The sequence below is a fragment of the Lontra canadensis genome, unplaced genomic scaffold (genome assembly GCF_010015895.1).
Source record: "Lontra canadensis isolate GAN:19392208 unplaced genomic scaffold, GSC_riverotter_1.0 scaffold3, whole genome shotgun sequence".
NCBI classification, from domain to species: Eukaryota; Metazoa; Chordata; class Mammalia; order Carnivora; family Mustelidae; genus Lontra; species Lontra canadensis.
In genome coordinates this window covers 23,903,496-23,919,574 of record NW_022630997.1, presented here as the reverse complement: position 1 = coordinate 23,919,574, position 16,079 = coordinate 23,903,496, and the positions used below count along the sequence as shown (strand labels likewise).

The 16,079-nt window shown below is 43.9% G+C and overlaps 1 protein-coding gene and 1 long non-coding RNA gene across 2 annotated transcripts; one reads left to right on the top strand and one right to left on the bottom strand.

The window, feature by feature from the left end:
- Positions 1-273: 273 nt before the first annotated feature.
- LOC116854476 lies at positions 274-805 on the bottom strand. The gene is made up of 3 exons (XR_004380169.1): positions 759-805; positions 564-648; positions 274-461 (listed from the first exon to the last, which is right to left on the bottom strand). It is a non-coding gene; the product is annotated as an uncharacterized LOC116854476 (long non-coding RNA).
- Positions 806-9,637: 8,832 nt separating this feature from the next.
- Positions 9,638-15,777, top strand: HHEX (hematopoietically expressed homeobox). Its single transcript, XM_032836350.1, has 4 exons — positions 9,638-10,124; positions 12,224-12,402; positions 12,616-12,666; positions 14,668-15,777. The coding sequence occupies exons 1-4, from the start codon at positions 9,758-9,760 to the stop codon at positions 14,884-14,886; spliced, it is 816 nt and encodes a 271-aa protein (XP_032692241.1). The 5' UTR covers positions 9,638-9,757; the 3' UTR covers positions 14,887-15,777.
- The last annotated feature ends 302 nt before the right edge of the window (positions 15,778-16,079 follow it).

Sequence of the window (16,079 nt, the reverse complement as noted above, 5' to 3'; positions counted from 1 at the left end):
TTACCTGAATTCTTCTTACAGGTATACATGGTATCTGGTGTCTCCTCCTGCCAGGCTCTGCCACAGGTCAGCTACGGCTCTTCCCTGTCTCTCCTTGGGAAGGTCTGTCTCTCCTGAGAGTACTTGGCTGACCTGAAACCTTAGCTCTTGGATGTGTTCAAGAGAAGTTATGTGGTTTATCTCATTTTTTTCTTGTAGAGCTATCTCCCAGGCGGGAGCAGACTCAGTGTAATCTCGCATTAACATTGTCTAACTTGTCGGACAAACAGTGGAAGTGAGTTCAATAGTGATTTCCTTTTCAAATGTGTGCCTATTTTGTTCCTATTCTACTCATCTTAAACAAAATTATTATATGTTTACTTCCATTTCTTCTGCCCCTTGCCAGTCAAGAGTCTTTTCCCAGTCTATCTGGTCACCCTTCATGCCTTTAAGATACTTCCCCAATGTGTACTTGAAGAGACCTAGGAAAATAAAAATTTGATCTGATATCATTTTAGGTTTACTCTAACCTCTTTATTCAAAAGCTTTTGTTTTGAAGGAAGCTGAAAATCTTGTTGCTTTACCTGGGCTCGGCATAGTATCTGATGAAGTAAATGGCTTTGGTTGAGCAGGAACAATGGTAGCAGATCTCACTTGGGACATTTTCCCCTAAAGAGGAAGAGAAAGAAGAGAAACTGGCAAAGACCACTTCATAGATACATTCTGTTAAAAATGTTATTTTAGGGGCGCCTGAGTGGCTCAGTAGGTTGAGAGTCTACGTTCAGCTCAGGTCATGATCTTGTGGTCCTGGGATCTAGTCTGGCATCCGGCTCCCTCCTCAGCAAGGAGTCTGCTTCTCTCTCTGCCTCTCACTTGCCCTTCCCCACTGCTCATTCTCTCTTTCAAATAAACAAATAAAATCTTAGAAAAAAAAAAAGAAATTGCAGAATCATTATATTATATGCTTGAAACTCATATAACACTGTGTGTTAACTATACTGGAGTTAAAATTAAAAAGTTGATAAAATTTAAAAAAAGGAAATAGGGGCATCTGGATGGCTCAGTCGTTAGGCATCTGTTTTCGGCTCAGGTCATGGTCCTGGGTTCAAGCCCTACGTCTGGCTCCACTGGGCCAGCTTCTCCCTCTCCCCTGCCTGGTGCTCCCCCTACTTGTGCTCTCTCTCTGTATCAAGTAAATAAAAAGAAAAAAAGAAGAGGAAGAGAGAAATTTTTTTTTACCATTAGATATTCTTTCCTGCTTTGTCAAAGATTAACTGACCATATAGTTGTGCATTTATTTCTGGGTTTTCTATTCTGTTCTATTGATCTATGTGTCTGTTTTTGTGTCAGAACCACACTGTTTTGATTACTATAGCTTGGTAGTATATCTAGAAATCTGGGATTGTGAGATTTCCAGTTTTGTTCTTCTTTTTCAAGATTGCTTAGGCTACTGGGGTCTTTTGTGGTTCCGTACAAATTTTAGCATTGTTTATTCTAGTTCTGTGAAAAATACTTGTGGTATTTGATAGGGATTGCATTAAATCTATAGACTGCTTTAAGTAGTAGATATTTTAACAATATTTGGTCTTCTAGTCCATGAGCATGGAATGTCTTTCCATTTCTTTGTGTCATCTTCAATTTCCTTACTCAGTGTTTTATAGTTTTCAGAATATAGGTTTTTCACCTTTTTGGTTAGGTTTATTCCTAGGTATATTATTACTTTGGGTGCAATTGTAAATGGATTATTTTCTTTTTAAAGATTTTTTTTATTTTTTAAAAAAAGTTTATTTATTTTAAAGAAAGAGAACATGCAGAAGTTGGGGGACAAAAAGAGGAGGAGGGAGAGGGACAAGCAGACTCTGAGCTGAGTGTGGAGCCTGACTTGGGGCTCAATCCCATGATCCTGAGATCACAACCTGAGCCCAAATCAAGAGCTGGACATCTAAGCACCTGAGCCACCTAGGAACCTTTCAAGATTTATTTATAAGCAATCTCCACACCCAACATGGGACTCAAACCCACAAGTCCAAAATCAAGAGTTGCATGCTCTATCAACTGAACCAGCCAACATCTCCCTGACCCCCAGACTGTTTTCTTAATTTCTCTTTCTGATGTTTCATTATTGGTGTATAGAAATGCAACAGATTTTTGTACATTGATTTTTGTATCCTGTAACTTCATTGAATTTGTTTATCAATTCTAGCAGTTTCTTGGTGGAGTTCTTTGGGTTTTCTATATATAGTATCATGTTGCCTGCAAATAGTGAAAGTTTTACTTCTTCCTTACTGACCTGGAGTTCTTTTATTTCTTTTTGTTGTCTTCTGTGGCTAGGACCTCCAGTACAATTTGAATAAAAGTGATGAGAGTGGACATCCTTGTCTTGTTTCTGATCTTAAGGGAAAACTCTCAGATTTCCCCACTGAGGATGATGTTAGCTGTGGGTTTTTTATATATGGCTTTTATTATGTTGAAGTATGTTCCTTCTAAACCTATTTTGTTGAGGGTTTTTTTTTTTAATCATGAATGGATATTGTACTTTGTAAAATGTTTTTTTTAACATCTCTTAAAATGATCATATAATTCTTATCCTTTCTCTTATTCATGTGATGTAGCATGTTGATTGATTTGCAAATATTGAATCAGACTTGCAACACAGGAATAAATCCCAATTGATTGTGGTGAATGATTTTTAAAATATATTATTTTATTTGGTTTGCTAGTATTTTATTGAAGATTTTTTTTAAGAGATAGAGGTGGAGGGTGTAGGAGGGGTAGAGGGAGAGGGAACAAATCTTAAGCAGACTCCACACCCAGTGGTGAGCCTAATGCTGGGCTTGATCTTACAACCCCAAGATTATGACCTGAGCCAAAATCGAGAGTTAGACGCTAAACCGACTGAGCCATGGAGGTGCCCTTTATTGAGGATTCTTGCATCTGTGTTCATCAGGGATATTTGTGTCTGGCTTCCTTCACATAGCAAAGTGTTCACATAGCAGAAACAAAATAAAAAATAAACAAGTGGGACAACATCAAACCAAAAAGCTTCTGCACAGCAAAATAAATCATCAACAAAGTGAATGAAGAACCTGTAGAATGGGAAAAAATGTTTGCAAATTATATATCTGACTAAGGTTAATATCCAAAACATATAACAAATTCATATGATTCAATAATAAAAAACAAAGTATCCACTTTAAAAGGGAGCAAAGAACCTGAACAGACATTTCTTTCTTTCTTTCTTTCTTTCTTTTTTTTAAAGATTTTATTTATTTATTTGACAGAGAGAGATCACAGGCAGGCAGAGAGGCAGGCAGAGAGAGAGGGAGAAGCAGGCTTCCTGCTGAGCAGAGAGCCCAATGCGGGGCTCGATCCCAGGACCCTGAGATCATGACCCGGGCCAAAGGCAGAGGCTTAACCCACTGAGCCACCCAGGCGCCCCTGAACAGACATTTCTACAAAAAAGATTTATGAAAGGCTAACAGGTACATGAAAAGGTGCTCAACATCATTAGTCATTAGGGGAATGCAAATTCAAACCACAATGAGCTATTACCTCCTGCCTGTTAAAATGACCATCTTAAAGAAGAGAAGAGAAAATAAAAGCTGGTGTAGATATGGAGAAAAGGGAATGCTTGTGTATTGTTGGTGGGATCATAAATTGGTAAGGCCACTGTGGGAAACAGTATGAAGAATCCTCACAAAATTTAAAATAAAACCACTATATGATCCAGCAATTCCTCTTCTGGGACTATATCCAAAGACAGTAAAACCCTACCTCAAAAGGATATCTGCGCCATCATGATGTTCATAGCAGCATTATTTACAAGAGCCAAGACATGGAAACAACTTACGTGTCCGTCAGTGGATGAATGGATAAATATAGGGAATATTATGCAGCCACAACAATTAAGGAAATCTTAGTTTCGTGACAGCATGAATGGACCCTGAAGGCATTATGCCAAGAGAAATAAGTTAGACAAGAAAAGGCAAATACTATGTAATCTCACTTAAATGTGGAATCCAAAACAAAACACCTCTACAAGAAAGAGAGAAAAATGTGGCTACCAGAGGTAGGGGGTCAGAGGTGGGGAATTGAAGGAAGATGGTTAAGAGGTACAAAATCCTAGTTATAAGATAAATATTCCATTGCTAGGATGCCCCACATTTTATTTATCCATTTATTGGTTGATGGATATTTGGGTTATTTCCACTTTTTGGGAATTATAATTCTACTATGAACATATATTTTCATTTTTGGGGTATGTACATAGAAGTGGAACGACTGGATCATGTGGTGACTCTATGTTTAAATTTTTCAGGAACTGTCAGTTTGTTTTTTGGAGCAGCTGCTTCATTTTACGTTGCCACCAGCAATGGATGGAGATTCCAAATCTCCACAACCTTACCAACATTTGTTATTTCCTGATTAAAAAAATATATATATATATATATATTACAGCTCTGCTAGTGGGTAGGAAGTAGTACCTTATTGTGGTTTTGATTTGCATTTCCCTCATATGTAGTTACATAGTACATCTTTTCATGTACTTATTGGCCATTTGTTTTTTGAAGATTTCATTTATTTATTTATTTATTTGAGAGAGAAGGAGAACATGGGGGCAAGGGAGAAGGAGAGGGAGAGATTCTCGAGCAGACTCTGCACTGAGTGCGGGGCCCAACGCAGGGGGGTGTTTCAATCCACGACCTTGAGATCATGACCCTAGCAGAAACCAAAAGTCGCACGCTTAGCCGACTGAACCATCCAGGCGTTCCATCTGTTTGTATGCCTTCTTTGGAGAAATGTCTATTCAGATCTTTTGCCATTAAAAAAACTGGGTTCTTTTTTTTATTAGAGTTCCGTACTTTTCTAATTGGACAAATAAATAGCATAAGTTTCACCAAACCTTCCATGATCAGTACACCCACATTAAGTATGCTAAGTATGTTAGAGTAAGTATTTCATAGTATGTGAAATGCAGACATCATGAAAGCGATGTCATGGTGATTATTACCCACGTGTTCCAGAGCTCTGATCCCAGCCATGATGCAGGAGAGACATTTCTTATCTAATCTCATTAGCATTTTGCAAGTTAGTAAAGCCCTAAAACATGAATTAGATTTTGTCAAGTTTTAAGTTAAATGTAATACAGTGATTTGATATGTGACATAATAAGTGCTTTAGTCATCCCAATATTTGAGGGTAATAAAACTTTTACTGTAAGTAAAAATAGAACCAACTTGCTATAATAAAATCCACTGATGCTTTTTAAAAAAAATTTTTTCTTGTGATGAGAATTTTTTAAAAAAGATTTTATTTACTTATAGAGAGAGAGCTGTGAGACAGAGAGCACAAGTGGGGAGTGAGGGGGCAGGAGAAGGGGGTAGAGGCAAAGGGAGAGGGAGAAGCAGCCTCCAAGCTGAGCAGGGAACCTGAAGATACTGGGCTTGATCCCAGGACCCTGGGATCATGATCTGAGCCAAAGGCAGACTCTTAACTGACTGAGCCACCCAGGTGCCCTGATGCTTTCAAGCTTTAGTTAATTTGAAGTTTTACCTCTATGTATATTTAATTATTGAAAATAAGTTGATTTGTCTATTTGTAAAGTTTATTTGTCCTAATGCATTTAATGAACATACTGTTCATCTGTTACAAAAAAAAAAAAAAAGAAGTTTCAAAACAATTACCATAGATAAATTAGAGGTAAGACTCACCTTCTCTTCTTACAAAGGTTAGTCTCTTTTATAGTAGCAGTGACTAAAATAAATGGTGCCAAATTTTTGGACAGAGTCTTGTTTAATTCAGAATATAATTAAAATCTCATGTAGCTTTATTGGTTTTAGTATCCAGCAGAGAAAAAATATTGAAACTCCAAGAGATTTTGAATTAAATAGCTACAACAGTTTTGTTTTATTAGTTCTGACTGTGTGAAAAAAAATTATAAGGACAACTTCGGAAAAACCTAGTTCTTTTAGAGCCCCAAATGACTTTTAAAACAATAAAACAAACTATAAAACCTACACAAGTGATATTAAAATTATGTAGTTCAATAAATGTGACATTCACAAATGTGGTTGTAATTTTTTTTTTTAACTATAGCAAAATGAACATAGATCTGATGACTGGATTTAGAAGAGATGGTGTTATATAGCTTAACAGAATTAAGTGCTTCAATTTGCTGGTGAGCGTTATGTAGCAGAGCTGGAATGTTCTATCAATGCCTTTTAAGATCTCCATCTAACTCCCAGGGTTGTGGCAATCAAAGAAAGGGATGATGCTTCCTTTTCCTATACTAGTGATTATTTTCCTAGCATTTTAATATTTATTTTTGGAAGGCTTGTAGATTTAGATTTTTTTTTTTTTTTTTTTTTTTGCCTGATGGCTGAGTCATGCACAGAATAAGCTACAAACCCATACTATTTTTGAAGATGGAGCTTAACGGCTAGTGATTTACTATAAGGGCATTATATGAACTGATCCCCTCAATTGCTTGTTAGGTGGAAGGGGCAAGAAAAGAAGAAAAAGAAAGATGAGGGAAAGACATTTTGTGAAGAAAACAATAATCAGTCACCTGGTTAGTTCACTGAGGTCCCAATCTTTGAAGAGCCAAACATAACTTTTGAAGGTTCCTTTGAGCTTCAGATAATAATTGTCCTTTCTTTGTCCCCAAATCATGTCTCTGTTCTTGGTACACAGAACACACTTGATTTTCACAGTATTCCAGCACCTGGCTGACTTCTCCATCAGGCCCAGGGATGAGAATTAATAACTGGTGGAAAGGGCACAACATCAGACCGGACCACAGAGGGACCAATGATTTGTAAACAGGCCTCCATGATGGCTTCCAGGGACAATGTACTACCTGAACTTGTATGCAGATTTCACAAATAATTCAAATAATTTTTACCTTAAAAAAATGAGACTGCTTTCATTTCTTTAATATCTAAAATCATACTTTAAAAATTTTTTATACTGGAAAATTTCAAATCTACAAAGAAGCTGAAACTAGTACAATGCATATCAGTATACTCTTCACCTAAATTCACCAATGAATAACTTTCCAATTTGTTTTATCTCCTTATCTGTACATGTGTGTATAATGGTTTGTGTATATATATGTTATGTGTATGTATTGAACTGTATGAAAGTTACAGATGTCAAGACCTTCACCCCTACTTCAGTCCACACCTCCCAAAAATGAGGACATTTTACTCACAATACTAATGTCATCTAACTTAGAACTCATTTTTAGTTTTTCCCTTTTATCTTCTCAATTGTCTTTTATGGCTTTCTTTTTAAAAATCCAGAATCTAATTGGTTGGTGTGATATTATGAGAGGTTTCAAAAATCCTCATCCTCAACAATGTTTCATTTGATGGTCCTTTTTTTGTTGTTTTTAAAAAGATTTTATTTATTCATTTGAGAGAGAGAACACAGAGGGAGGGTGAGAGGGAGAAGCAGACTCCCCACTGAGCAGGGAGCCCATGTGGGGCTCGATCTCAGGACCGTGAGATCATGACCTGAGCAGAAGGCAGACGCTTAACCAACTGAGCCACTCAGACACCACTCACTTGATGGTTGAATTATTACATTTTAAAAATTTTATCAAAGTTTTTAATTTGTTAGCTGGCATCCTTCCAGCTTTACCATCCACCATCCCTCTCTCTCTGAGCATCACTATGGAGAGTGAGACTATGAACTGTTACATTCAATGTATTATAATCCAAAATGTGCTTTTGATAATTAAAGCACCTCAAATTTGGCCAATGGAAGACCCATCAGGGCGGGTCTGTCTTCATTCTGTGGTTTCTAGCACAAGATGCCTTGAGCTCACCTTGTACTTTCCCTGCCCCAGACCTAGAATCAGCCACTTCTTCCAGGACCTACTTATGCTATGAGTAGGTCACCCATCCACCTGGTTCAATTCTCCAAATATTCATAAAGTATACAGCAAGTTCTCCCTTCAACTCCACCTCTCTCTTCATGGGCAGCCGATGTTACTAGTTTTTTTGTGTCCTCTTCCAGTTTAGTTTACCTAATAGAACAAAGGCACAGATAAATACCCCGACTCTTTCCTAACGTTTTACCTCAAATGATAGCATATTACACTCACTGTGTTCGTCTGTCATCAGACTCGGAAAGATGCCTGTGACTCCAACCGCAAAAGACTAGGAGACTTTAGGCTAAGTTTCAGATTTTCAGAAAGTTCAGGGAGGATGATTTGACCAAAGCTGCACTGACAACGCTCACATGCTATTCCTTGAGTATTCGTCCCTCTCTAGGTTCTTTGACAACTTCTCATTTTTCAAACATCACTTCCTTGGAGAGTACTTTCCGTTCCTTAACACGCCCCCTCCCCCAACTAGGTGACGTCCCTGGTTATTAGGTTTCGGATCATTATGTACTTCTCCTTCCTAGCACACACATAAGTCACAGCATTAAAATTTGTTTCCTGCCTCCGTGAGGAACGGAACTACATCTGTCTTGTTCACTGCTGGCACATAGTAGTTGCTCAACAGAAATGTGCGCAGTGAAACTCGAACGCGGGCCAGCCGGCTTCCAGTCCACTCTTCTTTCGTCGGCGACCCCGCTTTAGTCGATGAAATTGTTCCAAGATGTAAATAAAACATCTCAATAGGAAAAGCTGGGAAATGTGTATTTCTATGATTAATGGAGGACCTTAGCAGAAACTGCTCACCGCGAGGTGTGACTACCGCAGGAGGGCGTCAATCAAGAAAATGCCCCCTTGGCCCTCAGGCGAGTGGAGCTGCACAGAGCCGAGGCCACAAGGCGTAGAGCCACGGATTCAATAGAAAACACGTGCAAAGCGGGAAAGCGGTGCTGTGCGCAGCTGCGACCCCCAGGACCCGGGGATAGGGGACACAGAGCAACTCCCATCGGGGCGGAGAAGACTGCACAACTTCTACCTGGCACTGTAAGACCCAGGCTTTCCCTGATTCCTTCCCAAAGCGGCTTCTGCCAGCGACCTCGCGGAAGTGGCCGAGTGCGGGGCCCCACAGATGCAAAGGGCTGGAGCGGCCACGAGCCCGGGGCACCCGAAGTCTCGTTGTCCTTACGCCAACTGGGACGTAGCTAAGGGCTAGAGCTCTCTCTTTGGAGCCGCCCCAGGAACTCAGGACATTCTCCGCTACGAGCTCCGGAGATGCCCCAGGCAACAGCCAGTGCCACCGTTACTCCAGAGAGCGCGCCGACAGGGAGAATACTTTCAGGCCGGCGAAGGGGCGGCTCTGCCGGTGGCCTCTCCTCCTGTCCGGCTCAAGCCTAGCTGCCCCGAGCCTGGGGCCGGCTACTGTCACCCTGAGCCCGGGCCCGGACGAGTGCCCCCCCGAGTTTCGGCAGAGTTGCCTCCCGGCAGGAGCTGGGACTACTTGAGTCCGTGTTCAGGCGCTACTTTCTTTCTGTCTCCCCACGACGGACGCGGCCTTAGGCTTTCTTCGAGGGTTTTCCTGGCCAGGGTGCCTGGCGCCCGGAGCGACTGCGGCGGCAACCGGGCACCGAGGCGCAGGGTCCCTGGAGCCTAAGGCGAGCGCGTCCTGGGGGGCGGGAGCTCGGCCGGCGGGGGCGGGCCGAGGGTGGGGGCGGGAGGCGGCTCCCGGGGCCCCGCGCCATTGGCCGCAGGGACCGGCGGCAGGAAGGGGCCAGAGAGCGCGGCCCCACCCCGTGGCCGGCAGAGCCTATCGCCGGGAGCGCGGAGCGCGGATAAATGTAGCGCCGCGGCGCGGGCCTCCAGCTCTCCGAGGGGTCGGAGCGCAGCGGAGCCATGCAGTACCCACACCCGGGGCCGGCGGCGGCGGCGGGCGCCGTGGGGGTGCCGCTGTACGCGCCCACGCCGCTGCTGCAGCCGGCGCACCCGACGCCGTTCTACATCGAGGACATCCTGGGCCGCGGACCCGCCGCGCCCACCCCCGCCCCCACGCTGCCGTCCCCCAACTCCTCCTTCACCAGCCTCGTGTCCTCCTACCGGACCCCGGTGTACGAGCCCACGCCGATCCACCCCGCCTTCTCGCACCACTCCGCCGCCGCGCTGGCCGCCGCCTACGGACCCGGCGGCTTCGGGGGCCCTCTGTACCCCTTCCCGCGGACGGTGAACGACTACACGCACGCCCTGCTCCGCCACGACCCCCTGGGTAAGGCGGCCGGGGTCATGGCGGGGCCGAGCCGCGGCGGCGGCGAGGAAGGCGCCACCCGGCAGGTGGCAGCGTCCAGGAGGCGGCGGGGGCGGAGGGGGAGGCAATAGAAAGTTGTGGCAAAAGCGATCGAAAAGCGGCTCTCGGGCGCGCGCGGGGACAGGAGGCGCGGGCCCCAGTGGCGCGCGGCCGTGCTGACCGCACCATGACTCAGATTGGTTTTCCTCCACCTTGCAGGCGTCGGGGCGCGCGGGCCCGGGCGAGACTTCTGGCACGGCCGCGGGGGCTGGCGGCCGAAGGCAGCCCCGGGCGCGCGGGTCGCTCGGGGTGGGGTCCCCTTAGCTGGAGGGACCGGGAAGGGAGTGCCAAGGCGCCCCGGACCAGCCCTGCGGGGTAGGGATAGCTGCTGGGCCCCGGTGGTTACGAGGCTGGACCTGGTTCAACAAGCTTGTGCAGTGAAAGAGCCTGACCCTTTCCGTTCATACAGGAAATCTTGAGTTCTCGATAGGAGTAAATCTGGTTTCAGAAGCTGTTAAGTGTTTTCCTGGCTGCATGAAGCAGACCCTTCCCCCGGAGTAGTGCACGCTGCTGATTATTTTATCGACATCCTCAATACAGACAAATTCAGGAAACACTCGACTTCTGATAGCCGGGATCCGTTTTTCTGATATTGTTCATTTCCTCTGTGTGGGATGTGACTTTATGGCAGCTAAAATAACCAGTTGCTTCCTTTTTTTCCCCCCTCCCCGAAGCTGTTTTGCACTAGTCTGAAGCCTGACGTAAGCAAAATCTGGAAAAAAAAAACAACAATGCCAGCTTTCAAAGTGTTTGGGGGCAGGCCTGCAGACCGACGGACCGACGGACTGACAGACATGTCTTTGGAGTAGGAAAGGCAGCCAGGACACCTAGGGCATATGGTATTCTCGAGGCTTGCCCCCTCAGCGCTCGGCCTAAGAAATAAGCCAACGGTGACCCGCACTCCGGGTGGCCCTTGTCGGCTCTGGCATCTGAAGCCCCCCTGGGTGGGGGGAGATAAAGAAACGGGGCTCTTTTTCCTTTGGGCACCCAGGGTTTTAAATTTACTCTCTGCTGTTGGCAGCTTCGGTGGGGACCCTAGAGACAAACTAACATTTTAATGCCTTCATGTTAATGACGCGGCCTCTAGCTCAGCCCTCCACCTCCTTTCTCATCGTTAAGATTTGAAGGGGATTATATTTTAGCCTTTTTTTTTTTTTTTTGGTTAAAGTGACTGTCTATTTGGTTCCAGCTTCGAGGGTTCGGTGCGGTGGCCCCGGCGTGGCTCTGTGGGCCTGCTGGGGCGGGAGCCGGACCCTCAGCGGGGCCCGGCCTGGGGCGAACGTTTTCACAGAGCGCGCCCTGTGTTTCCTTGGGTTACTGCTGGGACCGCGCAGGAGGAAGCAAAGGGCTTTTCGAGATAGACCAACAGGAAACACATTGACGGAAATGTTGCCATAGCCCACGGGGTAGCTTTAACTGGCCACCCCCGCCGCTGGGTGTGAAATCAGAGGAGGCAGCAGAGCGCTGGGGCCAGGATTGGAAGCTCCGCGAGCGGCCTCACGTCGGCGCCCGGGCCCGAGGACCTCCTGAGCAGAGTCCCTTCGGCGGCGCCTGGCCGGGACGCCTTGGGGAGTGGAACAGCCCGGGTCCTCCCCAAGACACGCACTCGGGTCTTTGGAAAGTACGGCTCACCCAGGGAGAGGGCCTGGAGGTGCAAAAAGTTCTGTCGAAACTCGAGAGTGACTTCTTAAAGAGTGTCGGGATATTTTAGGCTCGGTTTATAGTGGCTGTTATCTTGGGGTTCCAAAGATCTGTGCGTTTGAAATCAGCTGTGGGTGTGATGGCTGTTTGTGTGCGTCTGTGAGTGTACAAGGTGGTCTACTTGCCTGTGCTGTGCGGTGTGTGTGCCTACGGGTCCTTGGGTATGCATGTGTCTTGGTGCGAACGTATTGGGTCCTTGTGGGTGGGTGTATGCGAACAAGTCTGGCTGAGTGTCCTTTTGCGTCCCCTACTCCCCTTTGTCACCTCCAGGGCCTGGCCGCTCCAGGGCTGTCCCTAACTGCTGCTCTCGCTGCCCGCAGGCAAACCCCTGCTCTGGAGCCCTTTCTTGCAGAGGCCTCTGCATAAAAGGAAAGGCGGCCAGGTCAGGTTCTCCAACGACCAGACCATCGAGTTGGAGAAGAAGTTTGAGACCCAGAAATACCTCTCTCCGCCCGAGAGGAAGCGTCTGGCCAAGATGCTGCAGCTCAGCGAGAGACAGGTGAGCGCGCCTGCGGGGCTCGGGGCAGAGGCCTGGGGCGGCGGTCTCGGGGCGGAAGACCGACGTGTCGCCAACCGTGCGCTCGGGCGTGCCGCGTCCCGCTATCCAACGCCCGGAGCTCCGGCCGGCTCGACAGTGGCCCAGCAGCTTCTCCGTGATGCCCCATGTCGCGTGAGTTCATGGCAAGTATTTTTTTCTCTCTTTCTCCTATAGGTTAAAACCTGGTTTCAGAATCGACGCGCTAAATGGAGAAGACTGAAACAGGTATCGACCTGGCTCTGTTTCTAGGGAAATAAATATTTTTATCATGTTATCTCAATGCGGGGCCTGTTATGGGTTGTATGCAAAAGTCATTTGAGAGACTATTTAACCTCTTCACCTTGATTAAAAAGGCAAATAGTCCTGCTGAAATTCAGGATGAGTTGCTCAGGTGGCAGTAATGCTAAAAGCACCTAATGCAGTTGCTATATCAATTATGCCTGGGTTTTCACACACTGGCTGGTAAAACTCCGGGCTAATTGTTTTATAAACCCCATATGTTGTTTATCTAATTAACGCAGGAAAGATAAAGTAATTGACAGTAAATGACTTAAGCAGTTATCTTTGGGAGAAAATTGTTTCTTTTATTTACACAGCCATAATAAAACTAGGCAGAGCTCAAGGGTAAATATAAGGAAATAAACACCTCTAAGTCTTGTTTGCACTGCTTTTTTTTTTTTTAGAAGAATTAAATATCAAAGAGTTTAAAATTATTTCCCATCTAATGCCAGCTCTTAAAATGAATATTAGACCCGCAGGAGAATATACAAGACTATTTGGAAAGTAGCTTAAAGTTACTAACAGTCTTTATTCCAATGACCTTGTTACGAAAGATGTGATAAAAAGTAAGGGCTAATTCAGTTTTTGAAAAACCTCTATTGACTTAAATCTAAAGATCTGCTTTTGATGTTCCAATGTGGGTGTCTTCTCCAAAGTTATCTGACAAATTGCTTTAATTGTTCATTTGCTAGTGTATATAGAGATTAGAATAAAATATTTTTGAAAACCATAATACGAGCGGGGAAATTGAAAGCAGTGTGCATTTTTAAATTTGGTGATCATAACTTTTTCATTAGAAATAAGATGGTGTCACAAAGAGCACTTTGAGACAGAAAATAAATTTCCCATAATTTCATTATTTTAACAGGATTTAAAAATCTGTAGATTCCCTCTCAATCTGACCTTGTACATTTATTTGTTTCTTAGTTGCAAGCCTGGTGAATATATTATTCTATAGTCTTGCTATAAAAAAACCCCTTGGGAATATTTCTTTGTAGTGTTTATGTCTATTTTAGACAAACAGAATTAAAAATTCACTCACTTATTCAGTTCTTGGTCAAAGTCTTGACTGCAATTTACCAGGGATTTTTAAACTAGTGGTTCCTGGGGCACCTGGGTGGCTCAATTGTTGAAATGTCTGCCTTCGGCTCAGGTCATGATCCCAGGGTCCTGGGATGGGGCCCCACATTGGGTTCCCTGCTCAGCAGAGAGCCTGCTTCTCCCTCTCTCCAGTGCTTGTGCTCTTTCTCTCTCTCTGTCAAAGTCTTTAAAAAAAAAAAAAAAAAAAAGTGGTTCCTTTGTAATATGGGAATATAGTTTCCAGAAATATCCCCTGGATTTTAAGTTAATTGTAGTTAATTTCCTCCCTTTACAGTTGGCAGCATTCTTCCAGTTCTGCATTTTTACCTTTGCCATGATTTTGTAACTTGTTAAGTGTATTTTTAAGTTTATAAATTTACAACAGAAAATGGATGAAAAAGGATTCAATTTAATAATTTTGAAACTTTCCCTTAATTCACTACTTAGCATTCATATTTTTTAAATGTCTGGAAGACCCTGTTAACCTGCAAGGTTTAAAAATACTTGAAGAATGAAGATCGTGTGTACTTGTAGTGCTCTAATCTCTCCTTCCTCTAAACTTTTAAGAATTTTGAGACCATGAGGATGGGCTGGAGCTAACTTCATTTGACACAATACAGTTAGTTATATTTGTGACTGGTTGTTCTTATCTGGCAAGAGAATGATCTTTATTTGATATGTCAGGCACTTTTCTTCCAAAATGAGAAAGAAGCACAAGTATGTATTTTCTGAATAAAGAGTATAGGTGAAAACAATAGATAAACTAAAGATTTTAAAGGTGATAATGAAAACACATTTTGATTTATGTCTCTTATGTCTTCATATTTCACAAGCCTACCAATTTCCACTTTCATTCCTTTCATTCAGGAGAACCCTCAAAGCAATAAAAAAGAAGAACTGGAAAGTTTGGACAATCCCTGTGACCAGAGGCAAGACTTGCCCAGTGAGCAGAATAAAGGTGCTTTGGATAGCTCTCAATGTTCACCCTCCCCTGCCTCCCAGGAAGACCTTGAATCAGAGATTTCAGAGGATTCTGATCAGGAAGTGGACATTGAGGGCGATAAAGGCTATTTTAATGCTGGATGATGATCACTGACATTGGCACATTCAGAAAACTGGACTTCGGACTAACATTTGCTACAGAAAATCTCAATAGACATACTGAAAAGCTATGAGAAAGGGAATAATTTTCTGGTATTCTGGAAATCTGAAATATTTAGTGGCTGGCTAAGCAGCAAACTTACACTGAAACCTTAATTTTGACTTAAATGGTTTATGTACTGATTGTAGGTTATATGATGAAGGGACTCTTCACTGTTTAAATTCCCCCTTTTTAAAGAAGTAAATTGTTTTTTCTATTTATAAAAAGCAATTTTGAACAGTTTGTTAAATTTTTAAGTTATAACTAAAGATTTTAATAAGATCTTCTTGAATGACTTTTTAATCTGTATCTACATCCCACTTAATGGAAAAGCAAAAGGGCACCTCAGATCCAGAGGTATGCCGTGGTAAAGGGGCCCACATTTCAGGCAGCCTTGGAATATTTTAAAAGGAACTTCCTTTACTTTTTATATTGTATTCTTATACTGCCTTAAATCCAATATGATCTCAGAGCTCCTGTCCAGGGGATGTGTGTGTTGTTTTTTTTTTTTTTGTCAGAGAGATATAGTCGATAAGAATCTTAAATGCTTGTTTTGCACTATCACTTAGTACCTTATATGACCAAGGTGTTAAGGGAATAGTACAGGGCAATTCAAGCAGAGAAACTGACTCGTTGGTGACTAAAATTAATCACAGATGAACTGGAAGTAGCAGGTTAATTAAATGTAAGTAGACTGTAGATATTGTGTTTTATATCAAACTGTTTATAATGTGTATATATAATTGTTCACTGTAAAAAAAATGACCAAAATGGTGTTTTTTTTTAAATGAGTAACTTGTGTATAAAATAAACCCGTCGATGGGACGACTGACCTCGAGGGGTCTCTCATTCTTCCAGTGAAACAAACGCACACCTCTCACCTTTCCTTTCAGCGCCTCCCAGGTCCCGGTGCCGCGCCGCTTTGGGCTGGGCGCGGGGGCGCGGGGTAGCGGGCGGATGGGCCCGGGGACGTAGATTTGGAACTTTCCCTCCAGGAGGAGGGGAGCTGGGGGCGGGGGAGGGGGTCGACGTGTGTGCGTCGCGGCAGGGGGACGTTCCCGGCTTCGGACACTGAGCGCCGCGGGTCTGAGACCCCGGTGCGCCAGGTGGCTGGAAAAGCCCGGGACGAGGCCGGCTG

What these genes read in the sequence shown, in the direction of transcription:
- HHEX (XM_032836350.1), top strand. Translation starts at nt 9,758, where the DNA reads ATGCAGTACCCACACCCGGGGCCGGCGGCGGCGGCGGGCGCCGTGGGG. An exon ending in TGCAGCTCAGCGAGAGACAG is followed by an intron (nt 12,403 to 12,615) that starts GTGAGCGCGCCT and finishes TTTCTCCTATAG; the next exon opens with GTTAAAACCTGGTTTCAGAA. An exon ending in AATGGAGAAGACTGAAACAG is followed by an intron (nt 12,667 to 14,667) that starts GTATCGACCTGG and finishes CCTTTCATTCAG; the next exon opens with GAGAACCCTCAAAGCAATAA.